Here is an 18,422-nt window from a genome sequence, read left to right as displayed (position 1 = left end):
ATTTATTTTCACTAACAGATTAGAAATGGTATTGTATTGTGTTTTTTTTTTAAATTTTTTGATTAACATATAATGTATTATTTGTTTCAGGGGTACAGATCTGTGATTCATTAGTCTACACCATTCACAGCACTCACCATAGCACATACCCTCAGCAATGTCCATCACCCAACTACCCCATCCTACCCACTCCCCTCCCCTCCAGCAACCCTCAGTTTGTTTCCTGAGATTAAGAGTCTCTTACGGTTTGTCTCCCTCTCTGGTTTCATTTTCCCCTCCCTATTGTGTTTTAATATGTGCTAATGCTTTATTCCTGTTTATTTTTAATATCTTATTTATTTAAATGATTAATTTATTTATTTGAGGGGGGCAGACAGGGAGAGAGCACAAGCAGGGGACGTAGCAAAGGGAGAAGGAGAAGCAGGCTCCCTGCTCAGCAGGGAACTGATGCGGGTCTCAATCCCAGGACCCTGGGATCATGACCTGAGCAGAAGGTAGCCACTTAATCAACTGACCCACCCAGGTACCCCTTTATTCTGTGTTAAATAATGTTTTCAATATGTTTTAATTTTTTAAGAGTAATCTTTTCAAATGTTCACTGACTATTCTAACTGAATTTCTTCCCCTCCGTTGTTTTTTTTTTTTTGGTTGGGTTTTTAGTTTTAATTTTTTCTTTTGAGTAATTTTAATCCATGGCTTATCTTTTTAAATTTTTTCTCCATGATCAGATTGTGGGAATTTTTGTTTATCTGCTCTAAATGTTACACATATGCTCCCCAGCCTATTGGTTTCCCCCTCCCCGTGTTTGTGGGATTCATTGCTATAAAAATGAAATTTTTATGTATCATTATATTCATTATTTTTATAGGTTTTCAGATTTTTCTCTTGTGTCTCTCATATTCTGAACGTGTCATAATATTTCTGTAGTATTAAAAATTTATTTTATATTTAAGATATAAATCTGAGGAGTTCAGTATTTTACAACTATATTGTGTTCTGTATTGTGTTTTCCAAGTTTTGTCACTATTTCTTTATTTGCAATTTTATGCTGACTCAGATATTGTTTATTTAATATACTTTCACATTGTTTTCTTCAGTTAGAATATGCAGATGGCATGTTTTCTGGGTCTGTACATATTTGCAAATGTCCTTTTTGTTCTCATAATTGAATAACATCTTGGCAGTGTGTAGAATTTGTGAGTCCTATTCCTTTGCTATTAATTTTTATAACATGATATAGTTAATCTTACATCAGTTTTCCAGTATGCATGTGTGGTGTTACATTAATCCTCCCTGACATATGATAAATCCCTGAATTTTTCATTTTAGTTTTAAATCTCTACACATTTTTTAAAAAATGTTGTGGAAATCTATGGTTTCATTGGGTCTTATGAATCTGCCCTCTATGGCACAGTTTTCCTTCAGCTATTTTCAAATCTTTATTTTGGCTGTGTTTTTTACTAGCAAAATAGCAAATGTGTAGCAAAATGTGTTCCCTTTATTGACTAGGACTCTATTTCTATTCTTAGCAAACAGATTCTCTTTGACACATTTATTGAATTATTTCTTTTCATCTGTCATCATTTTAGTTTCAGGGTGTCTTTTTTTTTTCTTTCTTGAAATGATCTGCTCTGAAAGATTATTAACTTTTTAAACTTCTCTTGAAATAATGATTTTTTTTAACTAATTTCTTCATTCAACTTCATTAGGAACTTGCTTTTATGTTTTGCCTTCTGCCCTTTTGTTGTTCATTTTCCTTACATTGGATGCTGTTTTTTCCATTGAGTGGTCATATGTATTTCTACTAATTCACTGATTAAGGCAGACTTTTTTGTTGTTTTTTGTAGAAGCAAAAGTATACGTTTGAGGACCCAGGGTGAATGAACTTACAAACTAAAGTTTTATGCTTTTAATTATGCTTGTCAGAAATCTGTTGAATTTCCTTTTCCTGGCAGATGCTTCTGGATTCCCATTTCCACCACCTCCATTGTCTTGCTTAGTCACTAAAATGTGGTTCTGCCCGTGGGCCAGAATCCATGTTCCAGGTACTTGCACCTAAAGCAACACAGGCCGTTTGGCATTACCCTTGAATACATGTGGAATATGAGCTGATAAATATCAGGGTTTTGTGTGTGTGTGTGTGTGTGTGTGTTTTGTTGTTGTTGTTTGTTTGTTTTGTTTTGTTTTTTGTCTGGGAAGCTCTCTAGTTTTCTTATTTGAATTAAGGAAAGGAAGAGCTGTCAGGAGTGAGAGAAGATGAAGCAGGTCTGGGAAGAGAAGTGGTGGTGAATGTGCACACTCCATGAATGCTCTAGCCCCTCTTTGCTTCTGGCTTTGAACTGCCCCTTGGTGTTGGAGTCCTTGAGAAAATGTAATCTCTCGGCAATAAATACTGTGGTCAGGTTGTTCCATAACAATCACTATCTTCTCTGTAAGAAGAGTACACTTTGGTACCATTTAGATGACTTGTCTGTAGAATTCATGCAGCTTATGAAATCTGAGCAAAGCACTAGCCTTCTGCTTCTAAATAAAGGCTTTTAGAACTACTGTATGCTTCTACAATTTCTTTTCTCCTTCTGCTACAAGAAAGATATGTTCCATGGGGTAGGAGATATGTCTTTTCCCAGGTTCCAGAATGAAGTCGGTGTGGAGCTGAGCCTACAATAAACTTGTGAAGAACATTCATTGTTGTTTCGAAGCATTGAGAATTTGGGGGTTGGTTTCACCACAGTATAATTTCATAAAAATAATAGAAAAGGCATATTTTTTTGGTTATCAATTCATGGCTACTTGTTAGCAAATAGTAACAAATTAGCAAATATTTATGCTATGAGATTTATTGATTATTGAATCTAAAAGAAAATTTTGCCATGGGAATCCGGAAGTCCTGGTTTCTAGTATACATAAATCTATGTCATTATGGTGTCCCTACTGCTCTCTGATTGTACTGCTTATTATTTTTTCTTATACAAAATGTGCTATCAGAAAGCATGTAAGATAATGGAAAGATGAGTCCATTTAATTTTTGGATTGTTGAGTTTGTAAAATTGAGAGTAAATTATTTAATATCAGATTTTATTTTTGTTACTATTACAATGAAGTATCATTACTTTCGTTGAATTAGGTCATTTTTAGACCCTCATTTCCTGGTATATGCATACAACAAATCAGGAACATTGTATCCAGATTCTTCATTTATAAAGGTATGTTTTCCTTTATGCTCTGTAGATTTACATTTTTTATATCATCAAGGTGCCATTGGCAGGAAGAAAAAGAATGCTTTCCACCCCACAGAATTATTGGGCAGTCAGAAGCCCAAGTGTAATGTGGTAACTACTTTTCATATTTGGAACTCAGGAACCTCTTATCCAAAAAGGTCTTCTAAACCATCAGAAGTATTGAGAGGGGTTTGAGAGAGAAAGAAAGTGGGTTACGGAGCTAAGAATAAGAAGCCCCTAAATACAGAACCATTTTAATTGAGATGTCATAGGACCTAAGCAGTGGAGGAAGTGGTGGAAATCACTTTGTGGAAAGACATTATAGAATGAAGTGCCTTATAGAAAGGGAGTGAGGATGCAAAAGCATATTGGGTACAGAATCTGAATAGGTTCATATGTGAAACATAGGAGTTTGCATTGTATCCCAAAATGCAGCTAGGGATCAAGAAACAGTTTTTTAAAAAATTTATTTATTTATTTATTTATTTGAGAAAGAGAGATCATGAGCAGAGGAGAAGGGTAGAGGGAGAAGCAGACTCCCTGCTGAGCAGGGAGTCCACTGAGCGATTCGATCCCAGGACCCTGGGATCATGACCTGAGCTGAAGGCTCAGCTGACTTAACTGACTGAGCCATCCAGGTGCCCAGGAGTCAAAAAAATAATTTTAAGTGTGTGAGAAAGTTAATTTTTGTTTGTTTGGTATTTATTTTGTGAGAAGAGATTGGAAAGAAGTAAATGCAAGTGAAGGGTCAGAATCTATTGCTATATTGCAATTAAGAGATAATGAAATAAAAAATAAAGTAACTAGTACAACATTGTCTTTGTCAGAATCTGCAAGTAGAAAGCAGAACAAAATGCATGAGACATGTGTTTGGAGACATTTGACAATAGTCAGGAAATTTTTCCTGAGAGAAAAAAAGCCCAGAAGGTGAGTCACATTCAACGTGGCCCTTCTGACTGAGGATAAAATCTTAACCATAGCATAAGGAGTTAAGAACCAAACAGAATGTGAAGAATTTGCCGTTCAGAGCTGCTGAAGCAGCTGGGACTGGCATGACACAGGGCCAGGGAAGAGGGGCCATCAGATGTATGATATTTTTTGCAGGGAGGGGAGTTGTCCTCATTCCCTTGACTAAAGATTAGGCTGCCTGTGTGCTGGCTAAGACTCTATGAAGAGCAGAGAGTAAAATGAAGGTAATACTAACTGTCAAACAGTGCTGGGAGATGTTGGATTTTCAGCCTGGGCAGAGTGGAGTGACATTGCTAAAACCCCAGACATTCAGCTGAGACCAGAAAGACTAATCCTAGGAAGAAGGCTCAAGCTCTAGGGTTAAGAGACACTCTTACCACCTCTGTTCCCTACCCCAAGGCCTAAAACAGCAACAAGAGGATGACGGAAGGTTGCCATTAAATTAATTGCCTTCCAATACAAAATGCAATACTCTGTAAAGGGTTAAAACATAGAGGAAGGAGCTAATGCAGATAAGGGTAGAAATCAATGAGATAGAAAAAAAATTTAAAAAATTAAAGTCCAGAATTTAGTTCTTTAAAAGGACTAATAACATTAATAACCACTAGTAAGACTAATCTAGGACAAAAACTATTTCCATCAATATTAGGGATGAAGGGAGATATGATTAGTCATACAGAATATAAAATGATATTTTGAAATATTATGAAATTTATGTCAACAGATTTGGAAATTTAGATGAAATGGACAATTTCCCTGAAAAGGGCAACTCAGCAAAATTGAGGGGAGAAATAATAGAAAATCTTCATCACTTGAAATCTGTTTAAGAAATTGAACTTCTAAACAACTACATTCCCATGCCAGGTTTAGATGTTTTCACACTTTACCTATTGAGAGATATTATGGTTGTTTCCGATTTAGCTATTAAAAATAAATAATGTTTCTATGAACATTCATATACAGTTGTTATGTGGATATAATTTTTACTTTCTCTGGAATGCATGTCTAGGAATATGTTTGCCAGGTCATATGGTAAGTATGAGTTTATTTATTTATTATTTTTAAAATGTTATTTACATTCAACTTAGTTAACATATACTGTATCACTAGTTTCTGGAGTAGAGTTTAGTGATTCATCAGTTGCATGTAACACCCAGTGCTCATCACATCACATGTCCTCCTTAGTCCCCATCCCCCAGTGACCCCATTCCCCCACCCACCTCCCCTCCAGCAGCCCTCAGTTTGTTTAATTACTAAACTGTTTTTTGGAGTAGCCTACTATTTAACATGTCCACTGTCAATGTATGAGAAATAAAGAGCGCATTTTTGACACCACTTGGTGTTATCACAATTTTTTTTTTAAATTTTAGCCATTGTGATAGATAGATAATGATTTTCTTATGTAACTTTGATTTGCATTTTCCTAATGACCAGTGATGTTGAACGTATTTTCTTGTGCTTGTCATCTTCTGTGAAAAATTTTTTAATATCTTTTACCCATTTTCTAATTGGATTGATTGTTTTTCTATTGTTGATTTCTTAGCAATCATATATTCTAAATACAAGTCCTTTGCTAGATATGTGATTTGCCAATATTTATTTCAACTATAATTTATCTTTTTATCCTCTTCTTAAGGTATGTCATTGATCAGAAGCTTTTAAATTTGATGAGGATTAATTTATAAACTTTCCCTTTTATGAATGTTTGTTTAATTATCAAATCTAAGAATTCCTTATATCTTTAGTTCTTAAAGATTCTGTTCTTTTTCCTAAAATTCTTATAGTTTTATTTATACTTAATTGTATGTTCACTTTGATATAACTTTGTATAGGGTTTGAGATTTGAATTCATTTTCATTGTTTTGACTGAGGATGTGTGTTTTTTTTTCAACATCACTGATAGAAAAGGCTGTTCTACATTAAATTGCTCTTGCATCTTGGTTAGAAAGTCAGTGGGACATATTTTTGTGGTTTTATTTCTGGGTTCTTCATTCTGTTCAGTTCTTTTATGTGTCTATAATTCTGCCATTATCATGCTGTCTTCTCTAGTTTACTTGCATATTAAGCATTTATGTAAATAATAATGATTCCTCCAACTTTATTCTTATCTTCCAAGATTTTTAGATTATTGAAGATATTTTGTTTTTTCATATAGAATTTATTTATTTATTTATTTTTAAAATTTTATTTATTTATTTAATAGGGAGAGACACAAGTAAGCAGAGAGGCAGGCAGAGGGAGAGGGCGAAGCAGGCTCCCTGCCGAGCAGAGACCCTCCCCCACATGGGGCTCAATCCGAGGACCCAGAAATCATGACCTGAGCCGAAGGCAGAGGCTTAACCCACTGAGCCGCCCAGGCACCCTTTCATATAAATTTTAGACTAAACTGCTCTATGTTATACAAACAAACTTGCTAGGGTTGTGGTAGACATTATGTCAAACCTATGCATCGGTTTGGGGACAACTGACATCTTCACTATGTTGAGTCTTCCAATCCATGAATTCAGTGAGTCTCTCCATTTGTTTGGTCTTTCTTTACGTGTCTTTATTAGCATTTTGTAATTTTAACATTTGGATTCTGTACATCTTTTTTAGGCTTATACCAAAGTATTTCATTATCTTTGATGCATTTGTAGATAGTATTGTATTTTAAGTTTTATAGGCTTGTTATTATCTAGAAATGCATTGTGTTTTAATCTCATGTCCTACAAACTTGCTGAAGTTACATATTAATTCTGTGATAATTTTTTTGTGTGTTTCTTTTGGTAGAGTCTTTGAGATTTTCTACATAGACTTGTCATTTACAAATACGAACATTTTTCTTTTTTTTTTATTTTCAATCTGTGTGCTTCTATTCTTTGTTTTGCCTTTCTATGCTTGCTACAACTTACAGTACCGTGTTGAATCACAATAGTGAGAACAGACACCCTCATTTCTTCCCAATTTTAAGGATAAATTATTTACTCTTTTACCATTTAGGACAATGTTAGTTGTACGGTTGTTTTTAAACATACTTTTTATAAAGTTGAGGACAATCTCCATTTCTAGTTTGCTAAGATCTTTTTTTAATATCAAAATGTGTGTGTTTAAGTATATCAAATGCTTTTTCTGCCTCAGTTGATAAGATCACATAAATCTTTTTCAGCCTATTGATATGATGTATTGCACCTATTGATGTTCAAATATTTAAAACAATATTGCATATCTAGTAAAGTTACAGCTTGTTCCTGATATATAATTCTTTTTATTCATGACTGAGTTTATTTGCTAACAATTTTTTGGTTTTGTGATTGTCATCAAATTTTGTGAGAAATATTGGTCTGTGAGTTTGTGGCCTTTTTTTTTTTTTTTTTTTTTTTTTTTAAGATTTTATTTATTTGAGAGAGAGAGAGAGAGATCACAAGTAGGCAGAGAGGCAGGCAGAGAGAGAGAGGGAAGCAGGCTCCCAGCTGAGCAGAGAGCCCGATGTGGGGCTCGATCCCAGGACCCTGAGATCATGACCCGAGCCGAAGGCAGAGGCTTTAACCCACTGAGCCACCCAGGCGCCCCTGTGGCCTTTTTTTGTACTGTCTTTGTCTAAGTTTTGTATTGGGCTCTTAAATTAAGCTAGGAAGTATTACCTTCTCTTCTATTTTCTGGAAGAAGTTGTGTAAAGTACATGGTAATTCTTAAGATATTTGGTAAAATTCTTCCTTGAAGTCACTGGGGATTTATGTGTGGGGGGGAGGAGATTTTTAATTACCAGTTAAGTTTATTTAATAGTTATAGGACTATCTTATTTATCTGTTTTATATGTATTGTTTTGGTGGTTTGTGGTTTTTAAGGAATTGGTCCATTCCATCGCAGGTGCGGAGTTTAGGGGTATAATTTTTTCATGGTCTTTATTATCCTTTTAATGACTACAGGAGTATTCTTTTTCTGACATCAATGATTGCTGTCTTCTCTCTTCTTAACCTTGTCAGTCCAGATAGAGATTTTTTCAGTGTATTGAATTTATCAAAGAACCAGCTTTTTCTTGCTTTTTTCATTCTGTTGTCTTATTTTTAATGTCATAGCATTGGCCCTTAGGTTTATTATTTTTTTCGCTTATGCCTTACTTGGGGTTTATTTTCCCATTCTTTTCTATCTGTTGAGGGAAACACTTGTATCATCAACCTGTGACCTTTCCTCTTTTCTGTTGTAAGTAAGCATTTTAGTGCTAAAATTTCCTGTTCAGCACAGGTTGAGCTGCAATCTGAAACAATATATTTTCATTTTAATACAGTTATGTGTATTTTTAAAATTTCCTTCGAGGCTTCTTGTTTGACTTATGAATTTTAAAAAGTGTGTTGTTCAATTTCCAAGTGTTTGGAGATTTTTCTTGTTGTCTGCTGATTTCTAGTTTGATTTCATTATGGTTAGCAAATATACTTTATATGATTTTAGCTTTTATAAATTGGTGAAGGTTTGCTTTATGATCCAGTATATTATATGTGTTAATGAATGCTCTTGGATAGTTGAAAAATATGTGTATTCTGCTGTTGGGTTGGAGTCCTCCATAAATGTCATGTAGATCATGTTGATTGATGCTGTTGTCCAAGTCTGTATTTTCACTGATTTTCTGTCTAGTATATCAATAACTGAATGCAGTGTATTGAATCCATCATTTATTATTGTGTTTTTCTGTCTTTCTCTTTTAGCTGTATCAGTATTTCCTTCACATATTTTGAAGTTCTATTTTTTGATGCCTATGCATTTAGGATTGTCATGTCTTCTTGATGGATTGATGCTTTCATGAATATATAGTGAGTCTCTTTGTCCCTAGTAGATTTCTTTGCTAATAAGTCCACTTTATCTCTTTATTTTTAGAAATATTTTGATGGCATATATCTTCCATCCTTTTAATTTCAATCTACCTACGTTATTATGTTTGAAGTTAAGTTTCCTATAAAGAATAGTTGGGCCATGGTGATTTCTTTTCTCCTATCTATCCTAGCACTTAGTATTTTATTTGGTGTTTTTAGACTTTTACATTTAATCATTTATATGTTAGGAATTTTGCTTGCCATAACATACATATGTATTTCTCTCTTTTTTACCTGTGTTTCTCATTCTGTTGTTCCTCTCTTATTGCCTTCTTCTGTGTTACTTGAATATTTTTAGAATTGCATCATTTATTTATAGTGTTTTAACGTATTTTCCTTATAGTTTTCTTAACATTTGCTTTAGATATTACAGTATACATATATAACTTATAATAGCTGTACTGTTGTGGACTTTTTACTAGTTCAACTGAAATACTAAAAATTATTTCTATGTAGGTTTCTTTACCCTCTGCATTTTTAAAATATAATTGCCAAAATATTCCTTTCCATATCTTAAACATCACATGATATTGTATGATTTTTCTTTCAAGTACTAAATATGATTTTAAAAATTCATGGTGGAAAAGATAGTCCATTATATTTACCACTATTTTTACCTATTCTGTTTTCCCAAATCCTTGATGTTCCATATCTTCTTGTGATATTCCTTTTCATTTTTGGAATTTCTTTCTGATATTCTTTAAGGATATGTGTGCTAGTGATAAAATCTCCTGGTTTTCTTTTGTCTGAAAAAGTCTCTCTTTTTTCTCCATTCTTATTGGATAAATTTCCCAGATAATAGAGTTTATGTTTATACTTTTCTTTCAGCACTTAGAAATTGCTGTGGCATTTCTTTCTAGCCTTTCTAACCTTCATTACTTCTGATGTGAAATCTGCTGTCATTCAAATTGGTGTTCCTCTGTAGGTTATGTAACACTGTTCTTAGGTTACTTTGAAGATATTTTTATTGTTTTTGCTAATTCCTAATTAGCATTTTTGTTGTTGTGGGTTACTTTGGGTCCATTACCTTTTTAGTTCACCCAGCTCATGGAATCCAAATGTTTATGTCATTCATTGATTTGTGAAATATTCAGCCATATTTCTTTTTCTTAATTTTTACTTATATTTTATGTGATAAAATACTTAGCATGAGTTCTACTCTCTTAACAAATCTTACATATACATAACATTATTACTGACTATAAATATGATGTTTTATAGAAGATGCTAGAACTTATCTTTCTTGACTGGAACTTTATACTCATTGGTTAGTAACTATACATTTCCCCCTTTCCCCAACCCCTGGAAAGAACCATTCCAGTCTTTGGAGGTATGAATTTGAACACTTTAAATATTTATATTTCCTATAAAAGGAATCATGCAATATTTGTCTCCTGTAACTGGCTTGTTTAGCTTAGCATAATGTCCTCAAGGTTCATACATTTCACATATTGCAGAATTTACTTCTTTGTTAAGGCTGAATAGTATTCCATTGAATGTATATACCACATTTCTTTATCTACCTATCTATTGGTGGACAATTGGGTGGTATCCACATCTTGTCTATTTTGGATAGTGCTGCTGTCAACACAAGAATACCAATATCTCCTTATGATCCTGATTTCAGTTCTTTTGAGTAACTGCACAGAAGTGACATCCCTAGATCATATGGTAATTCATTTTTTTAGTTTTTAGAGGAACTTTCACTCAGTTTTCTGTAGTAATTACACCATATTATACTCCCACTAACAGTGTACAACAGTTACAATTTCTCTACATCTTTGGCAATTCTCAGGTCTTTTTTTATATGATAATAATCATCCTAACAAGTGTGAGGTGATACCTCATTGTGCCATTGACTTGTATTTCCCTAATGACTAGTGATATTGGGTATATTTCATATACCTGTTGGCCATTTGTGTATCTTCTTTGGGAAAATATCTATTCAACAGTTTTAACAATGTTGTGTCTTCCAGTCCATGGACACAGAATGTCTTTCCCCTTGTGTCTTGTTTAATTTCTTTCATCAGCACTTTTAGTTTTCAGAGTACAAGTCTTTAACTTCCGTGGTTAAATTTACTCCTAGATATTTTATTGGTTTTGTGTATGTGTTTGTGTGTGTGTGTGCGTGTGTGTGCACCATTGCAGATGGAGTTGTTTTCTTAATTTCCCTTATAGATAGTTGTTAGTAAAGAAATACAACTAATTGTATTTTTGTGTATTGATTTTTGCATTCTGCAACTTTACTGAATTCTTGTGTGTGTGTGTGTGTGTGTGTGTGTAATCTTTAGGGTTTTCTAGATATGAGATCATGTTTTCTGCCAACAAAGACAATTTTACTTCTTCCTTTCTGATTTGGATGCCTTTTATTTCTTTTTCTTTTCTAATTGCTATAACTTCCGGTCCTAGGTTGAATAGAACTGGTGAGAGTGGGCATCCTTGCTTTGTTTCTGATCTTAGAGGAAAAGCTTTCAGTTTTTCATTGTTGAATATAATGTTAGTTTCATAATTAGCCTTTCATAAATAGGCTTTTTATTATATTGAGGTAATTTCCTTCTATTCCTAGTTTTTTGAGAGTTATTATGAAAGTATGTTGAATTTTGCCATTTTTTTCTCTGACTATATTCAGATGATTGTGTGATTTTTATACTATATACTGTTGATATGGTTTATCACATTAATTGATTTTTGTGCATTAAACCATCCTTGCACTACAGGGATAATCTAACTTGGTCTTGATGTATAATCATTTTACATTTTTGGATGACATCATATTTGGTTTACTTGTATTTTGTTGAGAATTTGTGTTATATTCATAAAGGTTATTATAGTTTTCTTGTTGACTATGTGGGTTTTATACCAGGGTAATGGTGTCCTCATAAAATAGTTTTGAAGTTTTCCTTTCTGTTTAATGTTTTGGAAGAGTATGGGAAAGGTTGTTGTGATTTTTACTTAAATGTTTGGAAGAGTTCATTAGTTCATTTGGTTTAAGGCTTTTCTTTGTTATGAGGTTTTCTACTACTGATTTATCAAGACTCCATGCTATTCATGGGGGTGCCTGGGTGGCTCAGTGAGTTAAAGCCTCTGCCTTCCACTCAGGTCATGATCCCAGCATCCTGGGATCAAGCCCCACATTGGGCTCTTTGCTCATCAGGGAGCCTTCTTCCCTTCCTCTCTCTCTGCCTGCCCTTCTGCCTACCTGTAAACTCTGTCAAATAAATAAATAAAATCTTAAAATTTCTATTCATGATTCAGTCTTGGTAGGTAACATGTTTCTAAGAACATGTCCATTTTCTATAATAATCAGTTGTTGGTGTATAATTATTAATAGTACTCTTTTTTGATCCCTTTTATTTTTATAACCTCAGTTTTAATTTCTTTGCTTCCATTTCTCCTTTTGTCTATTTGTGTTTTCTCTTTTTTTCTTGTTTTGGCTGGTGATTTGTCAGTTTTGTTTTTTTTTTAAGATTTTATTTATTTGACAGAGAAAGACAGTGAGAGACAGAACACAAGCAGGGGAAGTGGGAGAGGGAGGAGCAGGCTTCCCACAGAGCAGGGAGCCCAACGTGGGGCTCGATCCCAGGATCCTGAGATCATGAACTGAGTCAAAGGCAGATGCTTAACGACGGAGCCACCCAGGTGCCCATTGTCAGTTTTATTTATCAAGTTCATAAAAACGACTAAGTTTCATGATTTTTTTTCTGTTACTTTCTTCTTTCTTCTTCTTCCTCTTTGTCCACTCCCCCTCCTCCTTCCCCTTCTTCTTTCCTCTTCTTCTTCTTGAGTGGTAATACAAAGCTCCCAAAGAGAGAGGGGACCTGAGAGGGTTGCCCTTTTTATTTACTTATTTCTGCTCTAATATTTGTTATTTCTTTATTTTTGCTACTTTGGCTTTAGTTTATTCTTCTGGTTTTAGCTTTTGTTTATTTCTAAGTAGGTTCCATGCCCAATTTGTGTGTGTGTGTGTGTGTGTGTGTGTGTGTGTGTGTATTTTTTTCCTATTCAGCCACTGTATGTCTTTTGTTTATGGAGTTTACATTTAAATTATTGATAGTGAAGTTATTTAGTATTAAAATTTTATTAATTGTTTTGTGTTTGTTTTGTAGTTATTTTGTCTGTCTTTTCCTATCTTCCTGTCTTCTATTGTGTTTTATTGATTTTTTTTATCTTTTTATTTCCTAGTCTTTTCCTTTTGTGTAATTTCTATTGGTATTTTCATTTTTGTTACCATGCGGCTTACATGAAATACCGTATAGCTATGACAGTGTATTTTAAACAAATAACTTCAATTACATAAAAAATTTTACAAATTTGTAACTCCCCCTCACACATATATTATTAACGTCACAATTTACATAATTTCATATTTATGTATTTTTAAACATTTTAGTTATAGTTTTGATATTTTGCCTTTTAACATTCATATTAGAATTAGAAAAATGATTTACCCACCAGTATCTCAGAAATATAGTATTCAGAATTTTCTATATATTTACCCTTACCAATGAGTTTCATTCATTTTTATGCCCTTATATCATTGTTTAGCACCCTTTCATTTCTACTTGAGAAACTCTCATTTGTATGTCTTGTCATGTAGGTATAGAGGTGAGAGCTACCCTGACTTGGGAAACATCCTTTGCCATGTCTGATTCTGATGCTTGCTCTTTCTCCTCAAATTGTTTTTTGACTTTTGGTATGCCTTGTAACCTTTTTCTTGTTAGTCGGACATGATGTAATGGGTACAAGAAACTATTATAAATATATTTAGTGCTGGTGAGGTGTGGGGAGAGAGGAGGTATCCTACAATCTTATGATTAAGTCTCAATTTTGTAGTAAACTTATGCCTCTGCATTCACAGGTGTTTCTCAGTTTTATTTCCCCTGAATGCAGGCCCTCTTATGAACAGAGTATCTGATGTATTTCAGAATGGTTTCTTTTCCCCTCCCATTGCTGAAAATATGAGGGCTTTTTTCTCTGATATTTACTGTGGCATCTTTGTCAAGCTCCTGTAGGTAAATCTTGCAAAATTGTGGGGGCTTCCTCACGAGTTCTCTGAAATATTTTTTCCAGATTTGTCCATACTGATCTAACATTTCATCAGTTATAATCAGGATGACAGGGGCCAATGGGTGGCTCAGAGGGTTAAGTCTTTGCCTTCAGCTCAGGTCATGGTCCCGGGGTCCTGGATGGAGCCCCACATTGGGCTCTCTGCTCAGCAGGGGGCCTGCTTCTCTCTCTCTCTGCCTGCCTCTCTGCCTACTTGTGATCTCTCTCTCTGTCAAACAATCTTAAAAAATCTTAAAAAAAAATAATAATCTTAAATCTTAAAAATCTTAAAAAAAATAATAATCTTAAAAATAATCTTAAAAAAATAATAATCAGGATTACATGCCCTGGTACTGGTTCCAGCAGCACTTTTCACTACTGATTCTCTACTTCAGTAATCTGCAACTCTCTGTGTTCTCTCCAACCCTGGAGTATGTGATTTTTGCCTTGGGTCCTTGCCTCTCTTACAAATCCAAGAAGACTTGTTGATTTTTCAGTCTGTTCAGGTTTTTGCATTCTGTTATGGTGAAGTGTTGACTTCTAAGCTCCTCATATGCAGAACCAGGAACCAGAAGTCTCTTATTCATTTCTTCAGATTTGTAGGGTATATTTTTGGTTGACTTTTTTTCTTCTCAGTACTTTGAATATATCATCTTACAGACTTTTGGCTTGCAAGGTTTCTGCTGAAAAATCTACTGAAAGTCTTAATGTTGTTCCATTATATATGATAAATCACTTTTCTATTGCTGCTCTCAAATTTTCTCTTTATATTTCACTTTTGACAATTTAATTATAATATATCTCAATGTGAATTTCTTTAGGAACATTTTATTTGCTGTCTTTTGAACTTTTATATCTGGATATTAATTTTCTTCTATACATTTGGAGGGTTTCAAGCCATTATTTATTTGAATAAGCTTTCTTGTTTTTTAAAAATATATATTTGATATATAACATTGTGTAAGTTTAAAGTATATAGTTTTTGGATTTGATGCATTTATATATTTCAATAGGATTATCACTTTAACACTAGCTAACTCCTTTATCATATCACAGTTTTCCTTCCTTCTCTCTCTCTGTTTTCTGAGACTCCTATTATGTGTATATTGTTGTTCTTGATAGTGTTCCATAAGTCCCCTAAGTTTTCTTTACTCTTTCAATCTGTTTCTTTTTGCTACTCTGAACTGTCTTTGAGTTCAGTTATTTTTTCTTATGCTTAATCTAGTTTGTTATTGAAACTTTCTAGTTAATTTTTTGGTTCAGTCATTTTCAGCTCTGTGATTTCTATTTGGTACTTTAATTTTTCAAGTTTTTATTTAAATTCTAGTTAGTTAATATAGTAAAGTGTGGTATCAGTTTTAGGAGAATTTAGTGATTCAGCATTTATGTATAACACCCAGTGATCATCATAGCAAGTTAGCAAGTGTCCTTCTTAATATAAATCACCCATTTAACCCATCCCCCACCAACTACCCCTCCATCAACCCTCAGTGTGTTCTCTATAGCTAAGAGGCTCTTATGAAAAACTAAAAATCTCTTATGGTTTGCTTCTATCCCCCCTTTTTTTCCTTTCCCATATGTTCATCTGTTTTGTTTCTTAAATTCCATTTATAAATGAAATCCTATAGTTTTTGTCTTTTCCTTACTGACATATTTTTCTTAGCATAATAGATTCTGGATCCATCCACCTCATTGCAAATGGCAAGATTTCATTTTTTTTTAATGGCTGAGTAATATTCCATTATATATTAAAAAATGAAATCCTACCTTCTCTTTATCCATTCATCAGCTGATGGACATTTGGGTTCTTTCCATAGTAATGCTGCTATAAACATCAGGGTGCATGTACCCCTTAAAATCCGTATTTTTGTTTCCTTTGGGCAAAATCCTAGCAGTACAGTTCCTGGGTCATAGGGTAGTTCTATTTTAAAATTTTTGAGGAACTTCCGTACTGTTGTCTGGAGTGACTGCACCAATTTGCATTCCCACCAACAGTGTAAGAGGTTACCCTTTCTCTGCATATTTGCCAACATCTGTTGTTTCCCGATTTGTTAATTTTAGCCATTCTGACAGGTGTGAGGTGGCAATTCATTGTGGTTTTGATTTGTATTTACCTGAAAATAAGTGATGTTGAGCATCTTTTCATTTGTCTATAAACCCTCTGGTATCTTCTTTGGAAAAATATCTATTCATGTCTTCTGCCCATTTTGTAATTGGACTGTTGGTTTCAGTTGTTGAGTTTGTTAAGTTCTTTGTATATTTTGGATGCTAATCCTTTATCAGATATGCCATTTTCCAATATCTTCTCCCATTCCATAGTCTGCCTTTTAGTGCTGTTGATTATTTCCTTCACTGTGAAGGTTTTTATCTTGTTCACTTTTGCTTTTGTTTCCCTTTCCTCCAGAAAAGTGTCTAGTAAGAAGTTGCTGTGGTCAGTGTCAAAGAGGTTTCTGCCTGTGTTCTCCTTTAGGATTCTGATGGTTTCCTATCTCACATTTAGATCTTTCAGCTATTTTGATTATTGTTTATGGTGTAAGAAAGTGTTCTAGTTTCATTCTTTTGCAGGCCGATGACCAGTTTTCCCAATACCATTTGTTGAAGAGACTGTTTCTTTTCTATTGGAAAAAGACTTTTATTCCTACTTTGTCAAAGTAATCTTTGACCAAGAATTGTAGTTCCATTTCTGGGTTTTCTATTCTGTTCCATTGACCTATATGTCTGTTTTTGTGCCAGTACCATACTGTCTCGATGACTACAGCTTTGTAATATAGCTTGATGCATGGAATCATGATGTCTCCAAGCTTTGCTTTTCTATTTCAGGGTTTCTTTGGCTATCTGGGGTTTTTCGCTATTTGTCTCATACAAATTTTAGGATTGTTTAACCTAGCTCTGTGAAAAATGTTGGCATTTTGATAGGGATTACATTAAATGTACAGATTGTCTTGGGTAGTATAGATATTTTTAAAAAATATTTTTAAATTAATTTATGGGAGAAGGGGCAGAGTGGGAAGGAGAGGGAGAGTTAGAGAATTTTAAGCAGACTCCCTGCTGAGCACAGAATTCCATGTGGGGCTTAATTTCAGGGCCATGAGATCATGATCTGAGCCAAAATCAAGAGTTGGATGCTTAACCGACTGAGCCACCCAGGTGCCCCAGGTAGTATAGACACGTGCTGATCTGTTAGGGGTCTTGCCACACTGTGGTCAGTGCCAGTTTGTCCCTGAAAACCAGTCACATGACCACACAGCAGTTCAGAGTTTATGGTAAAGTAAAGGTTTACTGCCCTCAGCTGGTGTCTCTGTCTCTATGCTAGTGAACAAGGCAGTACATTGACACTACTAATTCTTTTGTCCTTAGAGAGGCCATTCCACCCTCAAAGAAGAGGAACTGTTTTTCCCCATTCAACCCATGGGACTCTCAGACCGTGCTGCCTGTTCCTGCGCTTTTGCCCACCTTCCCACTTGCTAAACCCACCAGGCACCACCCCAGTGATGGTGTGGACTTCTAAAACTTCATACTTTGAGCTCTGCTGCTTACAAAAACTTGTAGTAGTCAGCCCCTCTCATTTTCTCAGTCAGTGGTTTTGGGACAGTTTTTCTTGTGCAATCCCTTGTGCACACTTTCACCCTTTTTCTCTCCCTCTCTTTCTCTCTCACTCCCCTCTCTGTAATCAGGGTTCTCTCCCCTTCACAGCACCCACAGTTCTCTTCTCCCCCAAATCAAATCTGTGCAACTCCTACCTTCCACAATGTGACTGTTTCTCTCTACCTGTAGATGTGCAGTTTGTTCTCTGTCCTCAGATTGATTTATTGGGTGTTCAGAATAATTTGATATTTACCTAGCAATGCTCAAGGGATAAGGCAAGTTCAGGGTCCCCTTCCCCTCCTCCATCTTAATTCTATCATCTGTTTCATACTTTAAGAAAATATTTTCTATCTATTTTTTGAAATTCTCACTTTGTTCAAGCACTGCTCCCTTGACCACTTTGAGCATTTTTAATTCTCTGTGAGGTAAACTATTTAAATTAACTTCATTAGAATTGATTTCCAGAGATATCTTCTTTTGTTTGAAACTTCTTTTCCTGATCCTTCATTTTACTTGACTCTGCTTTGGTCTCTGCTCTTTAGACAAAACTAATTGCTTTGAACAGTCTTTACTGATGGGCCCTGCACATAAGAGGATCCTAACAAGTCATCCTGGCCAATGATTATGGGGGCCTCTACCAAATCTTTATCTCTCCAAGAGGAAACATGCATCTGTGTCTTTTTCTGCTCTGTCTGTGTTGGGCAGGTGAGAGAATCAGTAGCATCTACCCTCACAAGCTTCTGCCTCTATTCTTACCCTG

At 34.6% G+C, this 18,422-nt stretch overlaps 1 protein-coding gene across 1 annotated transcript in view; it reads left to right on the top strand.

The window, feature by feature from the left end:
- Window positions 1-18,422, top strand: part of LOC111144565 (disintegrin and metalloproteinase domain-containing protein 18-like) — a 117,609-nt gene that overhangs the window by 9,598 nt on the left and 89,589 nt on the right. Inside the window, exon 4 of the mRNA XM_022498904.1 lies at window positions 3,125-3,203. Coding sequence (XP_022354612.1) covers window positions 3,125-3,203 — 79 coding nt within the window. The remainder of the gene's footprint in view (window positions 1-3,124; window positions 3,204-18,422) is intronic.

Source organism: Enhydra lutris, unplaced genomic scaffold (genome assembly GCF_002288905.1).
Source record: "Enhydra lutris kenyoni isolate GAN:26980312 unplaced genomic scaffold, ASM228890v2 scaffoldscaffold11, whole genome shotgun sequence".
NCBI classification, from domain to species: domain Eukaryota; kingdom Metazoa; phylum Chordata; class Mammalia; order Carnivora; family Mustelidae; genus Enhydra; species Enhydra lutris.
This window is presented reverse-complemented; position numbering and strand designations above follow the sequence as displayed.